Source organism: Heterodontus francisci, chromosome 9, assembly GCF_036365525.1.
Source record: "Heterodontus francisci isolate sHetFra1 chromosome 9, sHetFra1.hap1, whole genome shotgun sequence".
Classification (NCBI taxonomy): domain Eukaryota; kingdom Metazoa; phylum Chordata; class Chondrichthyes; order Heterodontiformes; family Heterodontidae; genus Heterodontus; species Heterodontus francisci.
Window position 1 is genome coordinate 12,098,756 of NC_090379.1, and position 24,445 is coordinate 12,123,200.

A 24,445-nucleotide genomic window follows, 5' to 3' on the forward strand; every position below is an offset into this window, starting at 1 on the left:
TTTACCTATCAACCTGCAAGTCTTTGGCTGTGGGAGGAAACCAGAGCACCCGGCGGAAACCCACGGGATCACAGGGAGAACTTGCAAACTCCACACAGACAGTACCCAGAACCAAACCCGGGTCGCTTGAGCTGTGAGGCTGCGGTGCTAACCACTGCACCACTGTGCTGCCCAGTGTAGTTTGCTTCCCTCAATTTTGTTCCTCATCTCTTAAAAATGCAAATTTAAGTGGACAGATCAGCCACAGATTTTCTACTCACACCCACCAGAACCTGGCCGGGCCGACTGCAGACACCGACCCTGAAATGTCACAGGACCCCAGGACAGCGGACACACCACACCCGGGAGAAAATCGCCGTTCCAAACCATTCCCTCGCCATCTCCCGGGCAACAAAAATAGAAGATATCCAGCGACAGGAAAGTGAACACCATCCGCGCCCCCAGGAGACAAGCGAGACACGCAATTGCCACCCGTCCAATCCACGATGCACCCAGGAGGGAAACAGCACCTCTGGAATCTCAGCCAAAACCAAGCACAAAAAAAAAATCAGCCTTAAAAAGAGCCTTTCAGGGATGGTGATTTTACTTGCGCCTGAAATTGTCTTCAATAAATCATTTTTTTTCCAGCAAAGACATATGAATCAACATGAAGCTGATTTAAATGGAACAATAAAGGCAAAGTATTGTCAGTGGAAAATATTTAATCATGAGCCTGGCTGCAAGATGTTCCTAGTGACTAGAATGTCAGCTCGCAGAATGTCAAACTGCACCAATATTTCCAATTCACTGACATTGAATACAAATACTGGAGATGAAAATAATTTCCATTTTCTTGCTCCTTCCTAGTAGTGCTGACTCTCTTTCAGGCTCATGCCACAGCTGGGGCCTGATCTTTTGCAGGGTGTGCTATAATTTCACATCTTTTGTGGGATGGGTTACAATCCCACAGCTAGGGATTGATTCTTATGCAGGTGGGAGACTATAACTCTCCAACTGGAGCAGAAAAAGAAAGCTTACGACAATCACAAAAATCTTAATACTTTAGAAAGCCTAGAAGAGTATAGAAAGTGCAGAGGTGAAGTAAAAAAGGAAATTAGAAAAGCAAGGAGAGGACATGAAAAATTATTGGCAGGTAAAATCAAGGAAAATCCGAAGATGTTTTATCAGTACAAGAGCAAGAGGATAACTAAGGCCTATCAGAGATGTACAGGGAACTAATGCGTGGAAACAGAAGATGTGGGCAGAGTTCTTAATGAGTTTTTTTGTCTCTGTCTTCATAAAGGAGAGGGATGATGTAGACATTGTAGTTAAAGAGGAGGAGTGTGAAATATTAGATACAGTAAGCATAATGAGAGAGGAAGTATTAGAGGGTCTGGCATCCTTGAAAGTGGATAAATCACCAGGGCTGGATGGATTGCATCCCAGGTTGTTAAAGGAAGCCAGGGAGGAAATTGCGGATGTGTTGAGGATCATCTTCAAATCCTCACTAGATACAGGAGAGGTACCAGATGATTGAAGGTCTGAGAACGTTGTACCATTGTTTAAAAAGGGTGCAAGGGATAGGCCAAATAATTATAGGCTGGTCAGTCTGACCTCGGTGGTGGGTAAATTGTTTGGAATCTATTCTGACGGACAGGATAAACTGCCACTTAGAAAGGCATGAATTAATCAGGGATAGTCAGCATGAATTTGTTAAGGGGACATCATGTCTTACTAACTTAATTGAGTTTTTTGAGGAAGTAAGAAGGATTGATGAGGGTAGTGTAGTGGATGTGGTCTACATGGATTTTAGTAAGACATTTGACAAGGTCCTACATGGCTGACTGGTCAGTAAAATGAAAGCCCTTGGGATACAGGGGAATGTGGCAGGTTGGATCCAGAATTGGCTCAGGGCCAAGAAACAAAGGGTAGTAGTCGACGGATGTTTTTGTGAATGGAAAGCTGTTTCCAGTGGCGTTCCACAAGGTTCAGTGTTGGGTCCCTTGCTGTTTGTGGTATAATCGATTTGTGAGGCATGATTGGGAAATTTGTTGATGACACAAAAATTGGCCATATAGTTGATAGTGAAGAGGATAGCCGTAGATTCCAGAAAAATATCAATGGTTTGATTGAGTGGGCAGAAAAGTGGCAAATGAAATTCAATCCAGAGAAGTGTGAGGTAATGCATTTTGGGAGGTCAAATAAAACGAGGGAATACACAATAAATGGGAGTATATTGAGAGGGGTAGAAGAAGTGAGAGACCTTGGAGTGCATGTCCACAGGTCCCTGAAGGTGGCAGAACAGGTAGCTAGAGTGGCGAAGAAGGCATTAGGAATGCTTTTCTTTATTGGCTGAGGTATAGAATTCAAAAGCAGAAATGTAATGCTGGAACTGTAGAAAACGCTGGTTAGGCGTTAGTTGGAATATTGCATACAGTTCTGGTCACCACATTACAGAAAGGACATAATTGCTCTGGAGAGAGTACAGAGGAGATTTACAAGAATGTTGCCAGGGCTCGAAAGTTGCAGCTATGAGGAAAGATTGGATAGGCTAGGGTTGTTTTCCTTTGAACAGAGGAGGCTGAGGGGTGCCTTAATAGGTGTGCAAAATTATGAGGGGCCTAAATAGAGTAGACAGGAAGGACCTGTTTCCCCTAGCAGAGAGCTCAATTACCAGGGGGCACAGATTTGAGGTGATTGGTAGAAGGATTAGAAGGGGCATGAGGAAAAACTTTTTCACCCAGAGGGTGGTGGGTGTCTGGAACTCACTGCCTGGATCGGTGGTGGAGGCAGAAACCCTCAGTTTTTTTAAAAGGTACCTGAAGTGCTGTAACCTGCAAGGCTATGGACCAGGTTGGAAGGTGGGATTAGATTGGGCGGCTGGTATTTTCGGCTGGCATGGACACGTTGGGCTGAATGGCCTCTTTCTATGGTTCTATGGTCCTCTTATAAGATCATAGCAAATAGGAGCAGGAGTAGGCCTTTCAACCCCTTGAGCACTGCCATTCAATAATATCATAGCTGATCTGATTGTGGCCTTAACTCCACTGTTCTGCCAGTCCCCATTACCCTAGTAGATCAAAAACCTGTCTAACACAGCCTTGAATATATTGAATGGCTCAGCCTCCACTGCTGTCTGGTGAAGAGAATTCCAAAGATTAACAGCCCTCTGAGAGAAGAAATTCCTCCTCATCTCTGTCTTAAATGGGAGACCCCTTATTTTTGAACTGTGCTCCCTAGTTCTAGACTCCCCCACGAGGGGAAACATCCTGTCAAGCCCCCTCAGAATCTTTTATGTTTCAATAACATGACTTCTCATTCTTCTAAACTCCAATGAGTATAGGCCCAGTCTGCACAACCTTTCCTCATAAGGCAACCCCTTCATCCCAGGAATCAACCTGGTGAAATGTCTTTGAACTGCCTCCAATGCAAGTATATCCCTCAAGTAAGGAGACCAAAACTGTAAGCAGTGCTCTAGGTGCAGTCTCACCAATTCCCTTTCCAGTTGTAACAAGACTTCATGACTTTCGTACTCTATCCCCCTTACATTCCATTTGCCTTCCTAATTACATGCTAATTCATGTTCCCAGATCCCTTTGTACCGCAGCATTCCGCAATCCTTCTCCAAGTAAATAATATTTAGCTTTTCTATTTTTCCTGCCAAAGTGAACAACCTCACATTTTCCCACGTTATACTTCATCTGCCAAATTTTTGCCAGGTGCTTAACCTATCTATATTCCATTGCAGATTCCTTGTGTCCTCCTCACAACTTGTTTTCCTACCTATTTGCAGATGACACAAAGATTGGCCGTGTGGTAGATAGCGAGGAGGATAACTGTAGACTGCAGGAAGATATTGATCGTTTGGTCAGATGGGCAGAAAAGTGGCAAATGGAATTCAACTTGGTGTGAGGTGATTTGGGGAGGTCAAACAAGGCAAAGGAATACACGATTAATGGGAAAATACTGAGAAGTGTAGAGGAAGTAAGGGACCTTGGAGTGAATATCCACAGATCCCTGAAGGTAGCAGGACAGGTTGATAAGGTGGTTAAGAAAGCATGTGCAATCCTTTCCTTTATTAGCCGAGGTGTAGAATATAAGAGCAGGGAGGTTATGCTGGAACTGTATAACTCATTGGTTAGGCCACAACTTGAGTACAGTGTGCAGTTCTGGTCACCTTATTACAGAAAGGATGTAACTGCACTAGAGAGGGTACAGAGGAGATTTACGAGGATGTTGCCAGGACTAGAAAAATGCAGCTATGAGGAAAGATTGGATAGGCTGAGGTTGTTCTCCTTGGAACAGAAAAGGCTGAGGCTAGATCTGATTGAAATCTACAAAATGTTGTGGGGTCTGGATAGAGTGGAGGTGAAGGGCCTATTCACCTTAGCAGAGAGATCAGTGACTAGGGGGCATAGATTTATGATTGGTAGTAAAATTAGAGGGGAGATGAAGAAAAACTTTTTCACCCAGAGGGTGGTGGGGGTCTGGAACTCACTGCCTGAAAGGGTAGTTGAGGCAGAAACCCTCAACTCATTCAAAAGGAGCACCTCAAGTACCATAATCTGCAGTACTACGGACCAAATGATGGAAGGTGGGATTAGAATAGGTGGATAGTTTTTTGGCCGGCACAGACACGATGGGCCTTAAACTTTCTATGATTCTATCTTTGTATCTCCACACGTTTGGGTACAATACACTTGGCCCCTTCATCCAAGTTATTAATATTATTGTAAATAGTTGAGGCCCAGCACTGATCCCTGTGGCACTCCACTAGTTTCAGTTTGTATACTCTGAAAATGCCCCATTTATCTGGGCTCTCTGTTTCCTGTTAATTAGCCAATCATCTATCCATGCTAATATATTACCCCAACACCATGAGCTCTTATCTTGTGTGGTAACCTTTCATGTGGCACCTTATCGAATGCCTTTTGGAAATCCAAATGCACTACATCTACTTGTTCCCCTTTACCCTAAATCTAATGGTGACCGTGAAACCATTGTCAATTGTTGTAAAAACCCATCTGGTTCACTAATGTCCTTTAGGGAAGGAAATCTGCCATCCTTACTTGGTCTGGCCTACATGTGATTCCAGACCCACAGCAACGTGCTTGACTCTTAACTGTTTCTGAAATGGCCTAACAAGTCACTCAGTCATCAAGGGCAATTAGGGATGGGCAACAAATGCAGGCCTAGCGTGCCCATATCCCACAATAACAAATAAAAAAAAATCCACCTTGCTTGTTGCATCTTCAAAGAACTCTAATAAATTAACCAAACATGATTTCCCTTTCATAAAACCATGTTGACTCTGCCTGATTGTATTATGATTTTCTAAATGTTCTACCGTTTTCCCAATAACAGATTTGAGGGTAACTGGCCTACAGTTTCCTACTTTCTGTTTCCCTCCTTTCTTAAATAGTGGTGTTACATTTGCGGTTTTCCAATCTGCTGTGACCATTCCAGGATCTAGGGAATTTTGGAAGGTTACAACCAATGTATCTACTGTCTCTGCAGCCACGTCTTTTAAGACCCTAGGATGCAGGTCATCAGATTCAGGGGACTTGTCAACCTGCTTATGACAGATGTCAGTTGGTTAATACAATTGAGAACCAGGCCGAATATAGAAGTTTCAGAGGAGAATTGAAAAAACAAATAAGAAGCCAAGAGAGAGTATGAGAAGAGACTGGTCATTAACACAGATCAGAAGCAGGCACCCCATTGTTTCCTTGTCTAATTCTACCGCTCCTTATCCTGGGCCCTCTGCAGCCAATTATCATAACCCAATGAGCACCTAGCTGGGATCAGCTAACTCTGTACTGTGTAAAGAACTAAACTTGGGGGGCCTTCTTGGTGTTTATGCTGGGTGGTGCATTTATCATTAAACATGGCAGGGCATCTTTACAAGAGGAGCATTATTTCTGTAAATTTGTTGGCAATGTTCTTAACTGTTTATCCTGTGCTACTCAATAGTGAAGTATTATGGCGCAGAGAAATGGGAGCCTTTTCCTATTTTGGGCACCAAGTGTCAGTGTAAAACATTGAGGTATAACAGAGGGTAGCTGCACATTAAAGCTCTCTCCACAGTGTGTCTTACTTCAGAGGAGCCTCACCTACTCTACTGTTATAACACCTCCATTTCCCAAAACGCTTTTAGCCTCACTAAGTGAGATGAACAAGTTTGTCCATGCTCAGTTGGAACTGTGTTAATACAGTACAATCTCATTTCATGCAGGATCCTAAGGGCCATCATCAAGAGGAAACTTTTGTCCCATCAGTCTAGACTGGAAACACTGCCAGGTCCCAAGGAAACTGGGATAACTCATAACAACACTTAATCCCCAGCTACATTTATGAAGACTCCACTGTAACATCTCATCCCCATAGTGCCAATTTCTTGCTCTTGTTTTCACTTCACTCCATAGTCTTGTTCCAGCCTGTCTCTTAATGCTTGCCTAGTTCTGCACCCTAACTCTCTCACGCTGCTCATTCATTCTGGTCTACAGTAGGTTTCCTGGACCCTTCTCTGCTATTAGCGGCTGAGGTTCAGTTATTGCACCTCTGCACTCTGAAGCTCTGCCTAAACTGCTTTGCCTTGCTATCTGTCTTCATTCCTTAAATCCTAACCCTTTGGTCATCTTCCCGCTCAGGGTCCGCTGCTTTATTCAGTGCTGTTTTTCGGACTTTGCTGTGCACAAATTGCTGCCTCGTTTCCTACATTACAACATTTCAAAATTCATTTGATAGTAATGTGCTTTGGACGTCCTGAAGTCATGAAAGGCTGTATAAAGAGTCTTAGAACATTTTGTATCATGAAAGGTTCTTTATAAATGTAATAAAAGCAAAATGCTGCAGATGCTAGAAATCAGAAATGAAAACAAAGTGCTGGAAATACTCAGCAAGTCAGGCAGCATCTGTGGAGAGAGAACCAGAGTTAACGTTTCAACTAACCCTGTACTGGCTAGAGATTCGCACGGCCCGGTATGACACCGGAAGGTGCACTTAGCCATAAAAAAGAAAACCCGAGTAAGTTTCTGGTTTTCTGTGAAAAAAGATAAAGCATGGGGAGAGAGAAGGCTGTTTTCTCCATTGGGAATGCCTGTCTAGCATTTCTACTCAGCATGGTCATAGTTGATCTTCTGCCTCAACTCCCCTTTCGTGCCTGCTCCCCATGTCCCTTGATTCTCAGAGACCAAAAATCTATCTCAGCCTTAAATGTGTTCAACGATGGAACATCCACAGCTCTCTTGGGTAGAAAATTTGAAAGGTTCACAACCCTTCAGGAAAGAAATATCTCCTCATCTCAGTCATAAATGATAAATCCCTTATTCTGAGACTGTGCTAGACATGTTCTAGATTCCCCATTCAGGGGAAACAATCTCGCTGTCTACCCATTCCAGCCCCTTCAGAATCTTGTATATTTCAATGAGATCACCTCTCATTCTTCTAAACTCCAGAATGTGTAGGCCCAGTTTACTCCGCCTGTCATTAGAGGACAACTCTCTCATCTCAGGGCCTAATCTAGTGAACCTTTGCTGCACCACCTCCATGGTTAGTATAGTCTTGCTTAGACTTTGAGACCAAAACTGCGCACAGTACTCCAGATGAAGTCTTATCAAAGCCCTATACAATTGTAGTAAGACCTCCTTATTCTTGTACTCCAATCCCCTTGCAATAAAGGCCAACAAGCCATTTGGCTTCCTAATTGCTTGCTGTACCCTCATGCTAACTTTCTGTGTCCTTTGTAGTACACCCAAGTGTCTCTGAACATCAATTTTAATAGTTTCATGCTTTTTTTTAAATATTCTGCTTTTCTATTCTTACTACTGAAGTGAATAAACTCACACATCCCCACATTCTACTCCATCTGTCACATTGTTACTCACTCACTTAACCTGTTTATATCTCTTTTCAGCCTCATTGTGTCCTCCTTACAGCTTCCATTCCCACCTAATTTTGATTTGTCAGCAAACTTGGATACATTACACATGGCCAATTTGTCTAAGTCATTAATATAGATTGTAAATAGCTGAGACCACAGCACTGATCCTTGCAGCACCCACTAGTTACAGCCTGCCTAGTGAGGTACTCTGAGGTGCAATAGTCTCTTGACTCATACTGGCTAGACTACAGTCCTGTGGAACTGTACACCTCCTTAAACCAGGTCCATCGGTAGAGGAGTGGAGAAAATTGGGAATGTACAGTGTTATTAATCTCCAATTTAATTTATCTTCTAGCTGAAGTATACATTGGAATGGGAAAGCCTACTGAGGCCACGGCGTGCATTCAGGAGGCAGCTAACCTCTTCCCCACGTCACACAATGTGTTGTTCATGCGTGGTCAAGTGGCAGAGCTCCGAGGGAATATCGATGAAGCCAAACGCTGGTATGAAGAGGCTTTGTCCATCAGTCCCACTCATGTCAAGACAATGCAAAGACTGGTAAGTGACTTCTTTGTGGTTGTGTTTCTAAACTGATGTTTTATCTTGTAAATTAAACCCTAAGTTGTTCTGCTTAGTTGTATTTGTATAATCATAGATTAAAAATGGTTTTTGTATCGATGGTTTAAGTATTAATGTTATGTCCATCCAGGTTTCTTTATGTCATTAGAGCCAACATTCCTGTTGATGTTTCCATCATTAATTTTTATGTGTGCTTTTATAATGGAAAGATCATTATGGCTGCAACGCCACTATTGGTGGAAAAATGGGATTACAGTGTGACAAGTTTACATTGGCAATCACCATTATAAATGTGCACACAAGAATTTTTAATGGAAATATAGCGTAAGGACAGAATCTATCAATCTGAATTATACCTACATGCCTAATTCAACGATCTCCACCCTGGGAATTTGAATTCTGTTTTAAAATCTAGAAATAAAAACTTGTATCAAAAAAAGTGAAGCTGTCGGATTGTTGTAAAAACCCAACTAGTTCACACATGTCTTTTCGGAAAGGAAACCAGCTGTCCTTACCCTTTCTAGCCTATATGTGATTTCAGACCCACACTTAGAGTTGACTATTAACTGCCTTTTGGAGTGGCAAGCAAGCCATTCATATATCAAACTGCTAGGATTCAAGAATAAATCGGAGTCACTGATTTAATTATAAATAAGGCTGTATGAATTCTGATAATTAGTCATCGTTTGATAGTCTCATTGTCATAGGGCACTGTTGCAAAATTTTTCTTATAAATAAGACAATTGTGGGAGATTCATGAGTTAACACCAGATATCCTTCAGTTCTAGAGGTTTGTTTTGGGTGAATGGAAATAGCGCAAGACCTTTTGGTTAAGAAATGTTTCCCTTTGAATCTTTGATCTGCTGGAACTGTACAATCCACATTCTTACAACCCTTTGTGTGAAGAATTAAGTTTCTTGGCTGCACTTTGAACTAGCTTAGTTTGGATTCTAGGATCATTTCACCTTGTTCTGGCTTCCCTACTAGAGGAAAAAGTAATTTCCTCTCTAATCTGTTGCAATATTGATGGAGTAACATTGAGTCATAGAGTCATTTACGGCATAGAAGAAGGCCATTCAGCCCATCGAGCCCATGTCAGTGTCCAAAGAGCAATCCAGTGTGTTCCACTCTCCTGCTCGATTCCTGTAGCCCTGCAAGTTTATTTCCTTCAAGTGCCCATCCAGTTTCCTTTTGAAATTATTGATTGTCTCTGCTTTCACCACCTTGGGCAGCGAGATCCATTAGCACTCGCTGTGCAAAATAGTTCCCCTGCATCTCTTGCCCAAAATCTTCAATCTATGTCCCCTAGTCCTTGTATCAGCGGTTAATGAAAACAGTTTTCCCTTGTCTAGCCTGTCATAATCTTGTGCACCCCTATCAGGAGGTACGGGGAGAAAGCGGGAACAGGGTACTGAGTTTGGATGATCAGCCATGATCGTATTGAATGGCGGTGCAGGCTCGAAGGGCCAAATGGCCTACTCCTCCTATTTTCTATGTTTCTATCAAATTGCCCCTCAATCTCCTTTGCTCCAGGGAGAACAACCCCAGCTTTTCCAATCTAATCTTGCAACTAAAATCCCCAATCCCTGGAACTATTCTGGCAAATCGCCTCTGAACCCTCTCAAGGGCCCTCACATCCTTCCTGAATGTGGTGACCAAAACTGGATGCAGTACTCCAGTTGGGCCCTAACCAGAACTTTATAAAGATTTAGCATAGCTTCCCTGCTTTCGTACTCTATGCTTCAATTTCTGAAACCCAAGATCCCATATGCTTTGCTAACCATACTCTCTATATCCTGCCACCATCAAAGATTGATGCAGATGCACCCCCAGGTCCCTCTGTTCCTGCACAGTCTTTAGAACTGTGCCATTAAGTCTATATTGCCTCACTCTACCCCTTCTGCCAAAATGCATCACCTCACACATCTCTGTATTTTAATTCCATCTGCCACTTGTCTGCCCATTCTGCTAGCCTAGCTATGTCCTGTTGTAGGCAGTTTGTATAATCCTCACTGTTTGCCACTCCTCCAAATTTTGAAATTCTACTCTGTATTCCAAGATCCAAGTAATTTATATATAGCAAAAAAAATTCACTGGTCACTGATTTTGAATTGGTGAGCAAATGTCCAGTCCAATAAGACCATAAGAAATAAGAGCACTGTAGTAACTCAACAAGTCTTCTTTGATAGCACTTTCCAAACCCATGATCTCTACTGCCTAGAAGGACCAGCACATCAGATGTATGGGTCAAAATCCTGGAACTCCACACAACATCACCACCACCCCCACCCCCCGCACCAGAACAGAAATATGGGTATACCTACGGCACAAGGACTGCAACGGTTCAAGAAGGCAGCTCACCACCACCTTCTCGATGGAAATTAGGAATGAGCAATAAATACAACACCCAGATCCCATGAACAGATAAGAAAAAAATAGGAGCAGGAGTAGGCCATACTGCCCCTTGAGTTTGCTCTGCTGTTCAACAAGATCATGGCTGATCTTGTGCCTCAACACCACTTTTCTACCTTATCCCTTGATTTCCTTCGTGTCCAAAAATCTGTGGATCTCTGTCTTGAATATACTCAATGACTGAGCATTCACAGCTCTCTCAGGTAGAGAATTCCAGATTCACAAACGTTTGAGTGAAGAAATTCTACCTCATCTCAGTCCTAAATTGTCGACCCCATATCCTGGGACCATGTTCTCGACTCTCCAGCCAGGGAAGCAGCCTCTCAGCATCTACCCTGCCAAACCCTCTAAGAATTTTATGTTTCAATGAGATCACCTCTCATTCTTTGAAACTTTGGAGAATATAGGCCCATTCTACTCAATCTCTCCTCACAGTACAGCCCTCTCATCCCAGGCATCAATCAAGTGAACAATGTGTTGCTGAACTGCGGGGATCAAATAAGAGCAAAATACTGTGGATGCTGGAACTCTGAAATGAGAACAGAAAGTGCTGGAAATACTCAGCAGGTGTGGCAGCATTTGTGGAGAGAGAAATAGAGTTAACGTTTCATCAGAAGTGACCAAGGTTAGAAATGTAATAGTGTTTGAGCAAGTGAAGGAGAGGGGGGGGGTGGAAGAAGAACAAAAGGGAAGGTTAGTAATAGGGTGGGAGATTGTGGGGGGAGATTAAATAACAAAGATGTCATGGAATAAAAAGCAAAGGGAGTGTTAAATAGTTGTAGTAAAAGACAAAGCATTTGTCCAGAGAGAGTGCTAATGGCAGAATAATGAACAGTTCTGCCCGAAAGCAAGAACATGAAAAACAAATTTAAGAGTAGCACATGTTTTAAAAATAAATAATAAAATAAACAAAATTTAGATAATGGGCTCATGGTTTTAAATTATTGAACTCAATGTTGAGTCTAGAAGGCTGTAGAATGCCTTATCGGAAGATAAGTTGCTGTTCCTCGAGCTTGCATTGATGTTCACCGGAACACTGCTGCAAGTCGAGGACAGAAATGTGGGCATGAGAGCAGGGTGGTGAATTAAAATGGCAAGCAACCGGAAGCTCGGGGTTATTCTTGCAGTCCAAGTGGAGGTGTTCCGCAAAGTGATCACCCAATTTTTGTTTGGTCTCCCAATGTAGAGGTGACCACATTGTGAGCAGCGAATACAGTATACTAAATTGAAAGAAGTTCAAGTAAATCGCTGCTTCACCTGGAAGGATTATTTGGGGCCTTGGGTAGTGAGGAGAGAAGAGGTAAAAGGGCAGGTGTTACACCTCCTGCAATTGCAAGGGAAGGTGCCCTGGGAAGGGGATGAGGTGTCAGGGGTGCTGGAGGAGTGCACCAGGGAGGACAGGATCAAATTTTGGCTGTGACATCAGAACCTTGGAGCAGGAGGAGGCCATTAAGCCCTACAGCCTGTTCCACCATTCAACTGGATCACAGCATCTTAACTCCGTCTACCTGCCTTGATTCCCTAACATTTAATACCTTTGCATAACAAGAAACTATCAATCTCAGTTTTGAAATTCTCAATTGATCCCCAATCCTTCTGGGGGAGACAGTTGCAGGTTTCCACAACCTTCTGTGTGACTTGTTTCCTGACATCATGCCTAAGCAGCCTAGTTAAGGTAAGAGGATTGCACCACTTGGTCAAGTAGCCTGCTGACATCCAGTACCTTGGCCAGTGCACGACGACTGGCCACTTGGGTCCGTGAAATTGTATCCAACGTGAGTCAACCTTTCAGCATGTGGAGTGAGAAAACTGGAAATAAATGCACTTGAATCCTGAACTGCCAGTGGTTTCTATTGGGACTGCAGTCAGCTCCCAGCTCAGTGATGCTCTAAACTGTATTACCTCTGAATTAGATCAGTAACCAAGACATGCTGAGCTGCAGAAAACATAAATAATTTATCTGTCTAAGTACTGGGTGGAGAGAGGGAGGAGAAAGAGAATTTTGCATCATTGCGGCACAGTGGCGCAGTGGTTAGCACTGCAGCCTCACAGCTCCAGGGACCCGGGTTCGATTCTGGGTACTGCCTGTGTGGAGTTTGCAAGTTCTCCCTGTGTCTGCGTGGCTTTTCTCTGGGTGCTCCGGTTTCCTCCCACAAGCCAAAAGACTTGCAGGTTGGTAGGTAAATTGGCCATTATAAATTATCACTAGTATAGGTAGGTGGTAGGGAAATATAGGGACAGGTGGGGATGTTTGGTAGGAATATGGGATTAGTGTAGGATTAGTATAAATGGGTGGTTGATGGTCGGCACAGACTCGGTGGGCCGAAGGGCCTGTTTCAGTGCTGTATCTCTAATCTTCCTTGACCAAAGTGAGCCGAATGGGAGATCATTTATTTTTTGCAGATGATTTCCACAATAATTTCTCATTTTTGTAGATAATTCTCTTCCAGTAATGACGTACTGACAATGTAAAGTCTCAAGTGGTAAGTCCCCTAGAGTGTCTGAAACTCGTGAATGTGTTCAGTAGCATAGTGGTTAGGTGCTGGACTGGCAATTCTGAGATTGACAAGTGCTACTTTAGCACATTGTGAAATTTTGTTCAGTAAATGAAAAATGGCATGGACGCGACAGGATTGTTGTATTAACAGAAAACTGAACTAGTTCATTGGGCACCAGCATATAGAAGTAGAAAAGAGGATTGACGAGTGAGAGTGTTGGATAGTACTGGAGTAGGTAGTAGTACCATATTAGATAGCAGACTAAGAGGGCGGCGCACTGGTTAGCACCGCAGCCTCACAGCTCCTGCGACCCGAGTTCAATTCTGGGTACTGCCTGTGTGGAGTTTGCAAGTTCTCCCTGTGTCTGTGTGGGTTTCCTCCGGGTGCTCCGGTTTCCTCCCACGTGCCAAAGACTTGCAGGTTGATAGGTAAATTGGCCATTATAAATTGCCCCTAGTATAGGTAGGTGGTAGGGGAATATAAGGACAGGTGGGGATGTGGTAGGAATATGGAATTAGTGTAGGATTAGTATAAATGGGTGGTTGATGGTCAGCACAGACCCGGTGGGCCGAAGGGCCTGTTTCAGTGCTGTATCTCTAAAACTAAAAACTAAAACTACGAGGAATATAAAGGCAGGTTTACAATGCATGTATGTAAACGCACAAAGTGTGAATAAAGTCGGTGAGCTACAAGCGCAAATAGCTGTGTGGGAATATGATGTAGTGACAATAACGGAAACATGCCTTAAAAATTCAAGGATACAAATTGTTCAGAAAAGATAAGGAAGGAGAAATGGGAGGAGGGGTGACAGTACTGATTAGGGAAGACATTGTAGTGTTGGAAAGAGAGGATGTCCTTGAGAGAGCAAAGACAGAATCCATTTAGTTAGAGTTGAGAAGCAAAAAGGGGATAATCACCCTACTGGGGGTATTCTATAGTGAGAGAGAGAGAGGAGCAAATCTGTAAGAAAATGGCCAAGATGTGTAAGAACTATAGAGTGGTGATATTGGGGGACTTTAATTACCCAAATAGCAATTGGAATAATACTAGAGTAAAGGGAAAGGAGGGGGAGGAATTTAAGAAATGTGTTCAGAAGAACATCCTTGACCAGTATGTTCTCGGCCCAACTCGGAAAGAGGCATTGCTGGATCTGCTGCTGGGGAATGAGGTGGGCCAGTGTCTTTGGGAACACTTGGGTAAGAATGTTCATTTCATCATAAGGTTTAGACTACTAATGGAGAAGAGCGAAGAACAATCTAAAGTAGAACTTCTAAATTGGAAGAGGGCAACTTCAAAGGGGATCTAGCCAGGGTAAAATGGAAACAAACACTGACAGGAAAACTGTAACAGAGCAATGAGGAGGAGGTATTTCAGGTACAGGCTAGGTACATTCCAACAAGAAGGAAAGGCAGGGGAACCAAAGCCAGAGCTCCTTGGATACCGAGTGAGATAGAGAATATGATGAAACAAAGGCAGAGGGTGTACGATGCATGCCAGGTGAATTCTTCAAGCGAGAACCAGGCCAAATACAATAAGTTGAGGGGGGAAGTGAAGAGGAAAATACGATGGGTGGCGCAGTGGTTAGCACCGAAGCCTCACAGCTCCAGGGACCTGGGTTCAATTCTGGGTACTGCCTGTGCGGAGTTTTCAAGTTCTCCCTGTGACCGCGTGGGTTTTCGCCGGATACTCCAGTTTCCTCCCACAGCCAAAAACTTGCAGGTGATGGGTAAATTGGCCATTGTAAATTGCCCCCAGTGTAGGTAGGAAGTAGGGAATATGGGATTACTGTCGGGTTAGTATAAATGGGTGGTTGTTGGTCGGCACAGACTCGGTGGGCCGAAGGGCCTGTTTCAGTGCTGTATCTCTAAATAAAAAAAGAAAGAATATGAGAATATTCATATACCTCATATATGTGAATATTCTTGTACCGACATGTAAATAGTAAGAGGTGGGATGGGGTTTTTTGGGGACAAAGAGGGTGATAATATGTGTAGAGGCACAGGGCAAGGTGTGAATACTTAGTTTACTTTGTATCGGTGTTTACTAAGGAAGAAGATGCTGACAAAATATCAGTAGAAGTGGACATGGTAGAGGTAATGGATGAGGTGAAAGTTGATAGGCGGGATGTGCTGAAAAGGCTGACTATGCAAAGAGTGGATAAGTCGCCTTGTCCAGTTGGCTTGCTAAGAGAAGTGGGAGTAGAGATAGTGGAAGCACTTGCCATAATCTTCCAATCTTCCCTAGATACGGGAGAGGGGCCAGATGATTGGAGAGTGGCAAATGTGACACCTTTATTTAAGAAAGGGTGTAGGGACATTTTTAGTAACTACAGGCTGGTCAGTTTAACATCAGTGGTGGCTGAGGTTTTAGAAACAATAATCAGGGGAAAAAATCAGCTGGCACTTGGAGAGGTTTGAGTTAATTAAGGAGAGCCAGCGGATTTGTAAAAGTCCGATCACGCTTGACTGATCTAACTGATTTTTTTGATGAAATAATAGTGAAGGTTGATGATGGGAAAGCAGTGGATGTTGTCTATAAGGATTGAAGAAATTGTTTGACAAAGTATCAAATAAAAGGCTTATTAACAAAATTGAGGCTGATGGAATAGGAGGGTCACTGTCTGCTTGGGTAAAAATTTGGCATAAGAACAGAAAACAGTGAGTCGTGGTAAATGGTTGTTTTTCAGACAGTAGGATGGTAGACAGTGATGTTCCCCAAGGGTCAGTGCTGGGAACATTGCCTCTTTGATAGACATACATGACTTGGACATTGGAATACAGAGTAAACTTTCAAAATTTGCCGATAATGCCAAACTTGGAGGTGTGGCAATGAGGATGATAGCAATCAACTGCAACAGGCCTTAGATAGGCTAGCAGACTGGGCAGGCATGATGGCATTTATCACGGAGAAATAATACAGAGGTGATGCATTTTGGCCAAAGGAACAGGGAGAGGCAATATAGATTAAATGGTACAGTTCTAAAGGGTGTACAGGGTCAGAGGGACCTCGGGGTTCATGTGCATCGATCTTTGAAGGTAGGTCCTGCCATATTGAGAGAGTGGTTAGCAAAGCATATGGGATGTTGGGCTTCATAAATAGAGGCATTGAGTACAAACAGGGAGGTTATGCTGAACCTTTACAAAGCTCTGGTTAGGCCACAACTAGGGTATTGCATCCAGTTCTGGTCACCACACTTTAGGAAGGATGTGAGGGTCCTTGAGAGGGTGCAGAGGAGATTTATCAGAATGGTTCCAGGGGTGATTTTAGCTACAAGGTTAGGTTGGAGAAGCTGGAGTTGTTCTCCTTGGAGCAAAGGAGATTGCAGGGAGATCTGATAGAGGTGTACAAGATTATGACAGGTTTGGTTAGGTTAGACATAGCAAAGTTATTCCCAGTAGCTGATGGTACAAGGTTTAGGGGACGCTGATTTTAGGTTTTAGACCAGTGTTGCGGGGGGATGTGAGGAAGAACTTTGTTATGCAGCAAGTGGTAATAACCTGGAACTTGCCCACAAGGCTGGTGGAAGCGGAGACAAATAATTTCAAAAGGAAATTGGATGGGCACTTGAAGGAAATAAACTTACAGGGCTATGGGGTTAGAGAAGGAGAATGGAACTGATTGGATTACTCTACAGAGTGCCAGCATAGACTCAATGGGCCAATTGGCTGCCTTCTGTGTCATAATGGCTCTATGACTGTGTGTGACCTGACCTACATGTGACTCTAGTCTCACAATATAACAGAATTTACACACACAAGCAGGCCATTTGGTGCAACTGGTCTGTGCCAGTGTTTATGCTGCACTCGAGCCTCCCCTTTGTTCATCTTACACTGTTAGCGTATCATTCTATTCCTTTCTCTCTCGTGCTTATTGAGTTTCCTCTTAATTGGAAAATGTAATTCACTTCCATTGCCTGCTGAACTGGCCAGGAAAACAGCTCCGTTGTTTTTAAAAAAAGAGCTACGGTGACTAGGGATGGGCAATTAAAGCAGACTTGCTGGCATCACTGACATCTTTCGATCAAATAAATAAAACAGGCACAGTCACTGTTGGCTCATTGTCAAAAGAGAGAAATGTGAGCCTTTTCAATGTAACAGACCATCAACCCCACCTTCCTAAAAGGTGCATTTACTGCTTACACAGTAGTCTTCTGTTACATTGAGAAAAACATGGAGCAGAGAAGGGGGCCATTTGGCCCTTCATGCGTTGGCTCTTTGACAGAACTATCCAATTAGACCCATTCTCACCCCCAACCCCCCCCCCCCCCCCAATAGCCCTGCAAATATTGCAAGTTTCCATACAGCCCGACTTGAGAGTATTAATTGAATGGTTTGAGTTTTATTAGATGTCAGGTCTGTTCGTATTGAAACATTTGGGAATTGGCCAGGAGCCTTTACAACAAACAGCCATGAATAAATGTTTCTCCATTCTTGATGGACCTAAACCTTCAGTTTGTTTTTCCTCAGATAAGTGATATTTTTGTTGGCTTGAAGGCATAGTTGTTTCATCTGTAGTGTCCTCCTCAACAATATTAATTGAACGATATTGATTAGGTAACAGCTGCTCTCCTATTTCAAAGGGGAATCACACCGGCCGCCCTTGGAAGAGCTTATCATAGTCAGTTATTTGACATCATAGCTAACACATTGAATGTTCTTGGCATCTGGTGTACATGCTGCAGAGGAAACAAAATGCAGCCTGGCCACTAAGTGATTGTTCTGGAGGCGTTGTCGGTATCTCCTTCAGTCACTGTCATCCGTTATATTGTAAAGCGATACGAGAGATAAGAAAAAGTGCCAATGTAAAAAATCAAAAATGAAGGCAGAAAATGCCAGAAATACGCAGTAGATCCGTCAGCATCTTTATAGGAAAAAAGGCAGGATAGACCCTCCCTCATCAGAACTAATAATGGAATTTTATTTAAATTTCCACACTCGGCCACAAATCTTTGTGTGCCTCCTTCTGCATTTTCCCTCTAAATCCAGCTTCTTTCTCCCTCCAGAGCAATCATTGGCCTAGTTTATCATAAGGCTACAGTTCTGACATGGAGTTAAGATTGCTGGATTTCGCAGTGCAAATGCCAGAGGACAGCACATAGGTCCCTGGCACTCAAACTAATCAAGCATCAGTATGAAAACTGCTTAACTGCCCATCTGGCTGAGGTGACTCATGAGTTTGGCCAGAATTTAGTCAAGTTTCACACATTTCCCTTTTCAGTCTCCACTCCCACTCACAGCTATTAACAAAAAATGTTGTTATCTTGTATGTGTTCCTCCATCCAGTCCAGTGAGGTACAGAAACCCTCCTTGGTCCATCTATTGGAAGTAAAACTCTTGATCCATATCTGTAGCAATAACACTGGTTGCTCAATGCCAACTTTTCAAATCAGGCCCTTTTAATGAATGCACAACCCTGAGAGAGCAATGGGAACATTTAGCCAAGGTTTCAGCTCATAGATGTCCAGGGACTATTGCTGGAAGATATGTGTAGCTGAGCACCAGACATGGCTTGATTTTGAAGGTCTCCAAGATTAAATAGCTGCTGCAGTTCCATGGCAATATGAAAGGCACAATTCAGCATAGTGGCGCCTCATCAAACGTCAGTTTATTAGTTGTAAATATATTGGGGGTGGGGGGGGGGGTGGCGGCGTGCGGCGGGAAAGGATCTTTGACCAGGTGGAGCAGTTGACGGTGGGCAGATACCTCCAGGAATATGCCCAACCAGAGTTGGCAACTCTTGTTTAATTACCTTCCAGTTTTGATGAAGGATTCAACACTGGAAACGTTAACCTGTCAGATGCTCACCAACCTGCTGTGGATTTCCAGTGTTTTTGTGCCCCAGTACTGCAAGATTTTTTTTGCTGCTAATATCAAGGACTACATAAGATGTTTTCATATTGAGTTAAGTGCTGTGCTGGTTCCGCAGTTACTGACACAAGGGCATCACGCAGTCTGCAGTAACACATTACTGGTTTCCTCAGGCTGACAGCTGGGAAGGCCTGTTTTATGCCGATTCCTCCCAGCTGCAAGCTTTAGCAAATCTGTCAACTTTGCTGATGCTCGCTATGCAAGGCTCTCTTAGCAGGAGCAGGCGGCTCTAAAGAAAGATTTGCATTTATATAGCATCTTTCACAATACAAGAAATAGCATGAGCCACTTGGCCCTTCAAGCTTGCTGTGCCATTCAGTAGACCCACAGGCACTCCCAAAGCACAGCATAGTGAAGTGCTGTGATTGATAGTGACAGATAACCAGTTTCTTAGTGATGTTGGGTGAGGGATAAGAGCTGGCCAGGACACCAGGGAAAATTCCTCTGCTCTTCAAGGAGTGCCAAGGGATTTTTTACGTCCACCTGAGAAGGCAAATGGAGCTAAGATGCTGATGTGAGAATTGTTTCAGTGTAGCATGGCCAGCAGGATAGTGAGTTGAAGATTTAGATTAAGAAGAGAGCTCATCCAGTTGGCGCAGGAGTTGTGACCACTGCTGTGAGGAGGTTAATACGATTGTCCCTTGGCTGTTAGGCTGGGAAGTGGATATTACCAGCACCAGGTGCCTTGTAACTCCCAGTAAGATGGATGGATACTGGAATGATACTTTTGTGTGTTTTTTAAACCAGGTGCGATTGTCAAATCAGATGTCTTGTAAATTCTACATGTTGTCATCAATCACTCCTCCCAGTCTCCATGAATGTTCAGTGAGTCAGTATCCTGTAAATATACGAGTGGTATGATATTCCCAAATATGATTTCCAAAAAAAATGAAACCAACATCTGGAAGTGTTTTGTTCGTTCAAGTAGTAGGAGCTGGAACAGCACCACTGTGTCTGAGAAACAATCAACTTTCATGTGGTGGTTAAGCATTCTTTGTCTGTAAGAGAAAAAAAGAGCTTCACTTCTTTGATTTGAAACTCTGCTTAAGAGCTGACTTGTTTACCCTAGAATAGCAGTGTAAGTGATGGATATGAGCTTCAGGCAGATTGAGCCTAGAAGGCATGGAAATTGGGACTTGCTTTAAGGAGGCTCTGGCATGATTAATGGGTTTTGTTCAGCTAAGTGCTGCATGTGATTTAATAAGCATTTTTATCCTCTCTCTTGGATATTTTCCATTCAGTGTCAGGCCCCTTCCAGTGGAATTAATAATTTTTGTTATCAGCTACCATTTTGCCTGAAGCTATATCGGAAATGAACATTTATATGCCGGTCTCTCCAGATTCAGTGCTTGATTTCATCCTGGACAATTTAATAACTCACTATAGACACAGCAAATGGGAACATTCTTCATTCACTGTCTCCATACCCCCATTGTCTAGTAGGAAAAGTGTGGATTAGTTTGAAGCCCTGCACCGACAGCGAAAGCGGGTGGGGGAGGGGGCGTCGTCAGATATACCCTCTGAGGTCTTAAGCACTTTGATTTCCCTCCTTTGAATGAGAGACGGAATCCCAGTGTACTGTGGAGGGTAACATATACCTGAATAAGGAGAAAGGTCACAAATCATATAGCGTTTTAACACAGATTCACCATTATAACGGTAACAAATGAGTATACTGGTTAATAAAGGTAAAGTATTTGGGATTGATTAAAAACAAGGAGCTGTACCTATAGATGGAATCATTAGCAACATTTTAATTGCATTACTTTTTAAACACAGGTTAAAAAACAACAACAACTTGCATTTATGTAACAAAACATACCAATGTGTTTCACAAGAGCGTTATCAAAAAAATTTAACACCGAACCGCATAAGGAGATATCAGGCCAGGTGACCAAAAGCTTGTAGAAAGAGCAGGTTTAAGAAGTTTCTTAAAGGAGGAGAGAGAGCAGTAGAGAGACGGAGAGGTTGAGGGAGGAAATTCCAGAGCATTGGGCCTAGGCAGCTGAAGGCACAGCCACCAGTGGTGGAGTGATGAAAATCGGGGATGGACAAGAGGCCAGAATAAAGGAAGTAGAGATCTCAGTGTGGGTTTGTGCTGTCTCCTAACTAGGAAATGCTCACAGATGTTACTAGATGTTAAGGAGAAATAGTTGGAGTTAGACTGAACAGCATTCATATTTTTTTTAATGTATACATAGCTGAGAAACACAGAGGAAGGACCAGGGTGCGGGACACCAGAAAAGTTGGAAAGAGAAGGAGAGCAGTTAAGGTCAATCAAGAAGTAGCGGCTAAGGAAAATTGAATTTGGGATTTTAAAACCTACAGGTCATAGGAGAAAAGGAAGGCTGAGGGGCACGAGGAAAGGAATTCAGAGTTCTATAGTTTTGACAGACTGGAAAGGATGGGTGATGATGAAATGCAGGTGTGGTATCCACACTGCACTAGAGAGCTGCAAATCTCTACTGCACCTGGTGTTGCTCTGGAGATCATTGATCTCTTTAAAATTCAATCTCAGGACGTGGGCGTTGGTGGCAGTGCTGGCATTTATTGCTCAACCCTAGGTGCCTGGGTACAACTGAGTGGCTTTGATGGCTGATGTTTATTTACTTACCTTTGCTGTTAAGACGGCAGAATTATTATGTTATCCTGCTCCTCACGGCAGAAAAATCAGCCTTTGGTTTAAAAAAAAATCACCCTGTGGATGGAAACACCAAACCGTAAATGAAACTCAGAAATGATCACTGGAAAAATACCTGATCAGTTTTGTAAATAAATAGCAGAATCTGGGGAAGGATGCTTCCCTTATTTGGTTTTATGGGGGGCAGGTGCCTGTATATTTGAAGGAGTCTGGCTGCAGTCGAGTTTAAAATTGCGGAAAGTGTGGGAGTATTGTGGTTATTTTAAGTGATTTGTAACTTTTTTTTCTGTTCGGTGAACTCTGCAACCACCTAGCGATAGGAACATCATTATCTATCCTACCTGTGGCAGAATGCAGATACAAGATTCATTACTGTGTGTGACGGCGGTATCTCCCAATTAATTACTCAGCCCATCCTACCAGATTTTGCTTTCAATTATTTAGATATTAATTATCTTACTTTTCTGTTAATCCTCCTGCTTAGATTTTTTCTAAACTTTTCTTTTTGTTTATGAATGATGTGTTTAACTTGGAGGGATGTCTATGCTGGGCTAGGGAACATCAGGCACAGCATCAGCGAGTCCCAGCCCAGGTTGGATGTAGAATAGATGCTGCATCTGCTCTTCCCCAACAATGTGCCTCAGTCCTAACCTTGGAAGAGCCATTCCTCACCACCACCACTACTGCATCAGTAGATCATCATCTATTTTCTACACTTTGGTAAGTATTTTTATACTTAATACTTGGTCTGTGTGTTCTCTCGGACTGGTTTGAGAGGTCCCGGACTGCCTCTGCCAGGAATTACAGAGTTCTGGGGAAAGGGGAGGAGGGATTGAAGAAGAGTTTAGTCCTGATGCTGCAGCCATCATGGGGAATGGGGCAGATCTGACGGGCCAGCAGCTCATTTTCTACCTGTCAGCTTTCTATGTTCCTTTCTGCACTTGTCATCCTGTGTCCCATCCAAGTGAAATTGCCAATTGACAGTGAATTTAGCAGCAGTTATATGCTGATATTCAGACTGCCCAAATAAAATCATTTTGCAAAAGTTGAGAGAAATTTATTAAAACATTTTTCTATTGAAGAAATAGATTTTATATTTAAATTGAGAACCTGTTTTTATCTGTTGTCTGAAAGTTGTTTGGTTCACTGAGTTTCACACTGAGCTTCCCTCACGGAACGGCTCACTGGACCTTGAAGTCTAATAATAAATAAACTGATGAGAACTTGAGGCAGCAATTCATAACATCCTTGAGGGCTATATCTGCACAACACAGGAGATGCAGAAACTCAGTTAATTATGTACAAAAAAAGTAATGGCAGCTCTGATCCTCAGCCGGTGCTGAGTCAGCTGACCTGAAGCAGGAAAGTGGTGGAAGTGCTGCAATTGACGTCAGTCCCCTAGGTGGGGAGAGAATTGGCCACTGTTCCTGTTCTCAATTATTACCGAGTACGTCCCCGCTTTAAACTGTGCATATGCATGTTGAGGTGCAGAGAGAATCAAAGGTGATTCCCCCACAGTTGAATATCCCACTGGTACTTGTCTAGGGAGATTTTGGGCAAACCGCTATAAAGTACCTGGCCAGAACCAGCATCTCTTGGAAAGAGGACTGTAAGCAGAAGAGTATAACAGATAACTCAGCAGTACTAAGGCAGTATAGCACTATTGAAGAGTCCCCCAGCTGAAGCAATAACCTACCTTATTCAGACATGCTGTGCATTTCCAACATTTGCTGCTGTTTTTAATTTGATTCGATTCGATTAAAAATTATTCCCTACGTTACAACAGTAACTACACTACAAAAGTACTTCAGTGGCTGTAAAGTGCTTTAGGACTTCCTGAGGTTGTGAAAGATGCTATATAAATGCAAGTTCTTTCTTTGCTTTTAGAAAACTGTTCGGTATCTTAATTCCATAAAAGACAGGAATGAGGCGACAGTGAATGGGTAATGCTTGGGGAGCAATATAGTGGCAAATACAAAATAGCTTTCTAGTTAGCAAGATGAGGCTGCATGAGGCTTGGCATAATCTTCCAATCTTCCCTGGAAATGGGGGAGGTGCCAGAGGATTAGAGAGTGGCAAAAAAAGGGTGTAAGGATAGTCCTAGCAACTACAGGCCAGTTAGCTTAACATCAGTGGTGGGTAAGGTTTTAGAAACAATAATCAGGTAAAAAAAATCAACGGACACTTGGAGAAGTTTCAGTTGATTAAGGATCCAGCATGGATTTGTAAAAGACAGATCATGCTTGGATAATCTAATTGAATTTTTTGATAGAGAAGGTTGATGAAGGGAATGTGGTGGATTTTAAGAAAGCATTTGATAAGGTACCGCATAAAAGGCTGGTTAACAAAAGTGAGGCTCATGGAATAGGAGGGTCAGTGTACAATTGGACAAAAAAATGGCTCAAGGACAGAAAATAGCGAGTAGTAGTAAATGGTAAAATAAAAGCAAAATACTGCGGATGCTGGAAATCTGAAGTAAAAACAAGAAATGCTGGAAATACTCAGCAGGTCTGGCAGCATCTGTGGAGAGAGAAGCAGAGTTAATGTTTCAGGTCAGTGCCCCTTCTTCAGAACTGGCAAATGTTAG

The 24,445-nt window shown here is 42.9% G+C and overlaps 1 protein-coding gene across 2 annotated transcripts in view; it reads left to right on the forward strand.

Moving 5' to 3' along the window:
• Positions 1 to 24,445, forward strand: part of ttc7b (tetratricopeptide repeat domain 7B) — a 358,122-nt gene that overhangs the window by 240,495 nt on the left and 93,182 nt on the right. For both annotated transcript variants that reach the window (XM_068038566.1, XM_068038567.1), the window contains exon 19: positions 8,217 to 8,419. In XM_068038566.1, coding sequence (XP_067894667.1) covers positions 8,217 to 8,419 — 203 coding nt within the window. The remainder of the gene's footprint in view (positions 1 to 8,216; positions 8,420 to 24,445) is intronic.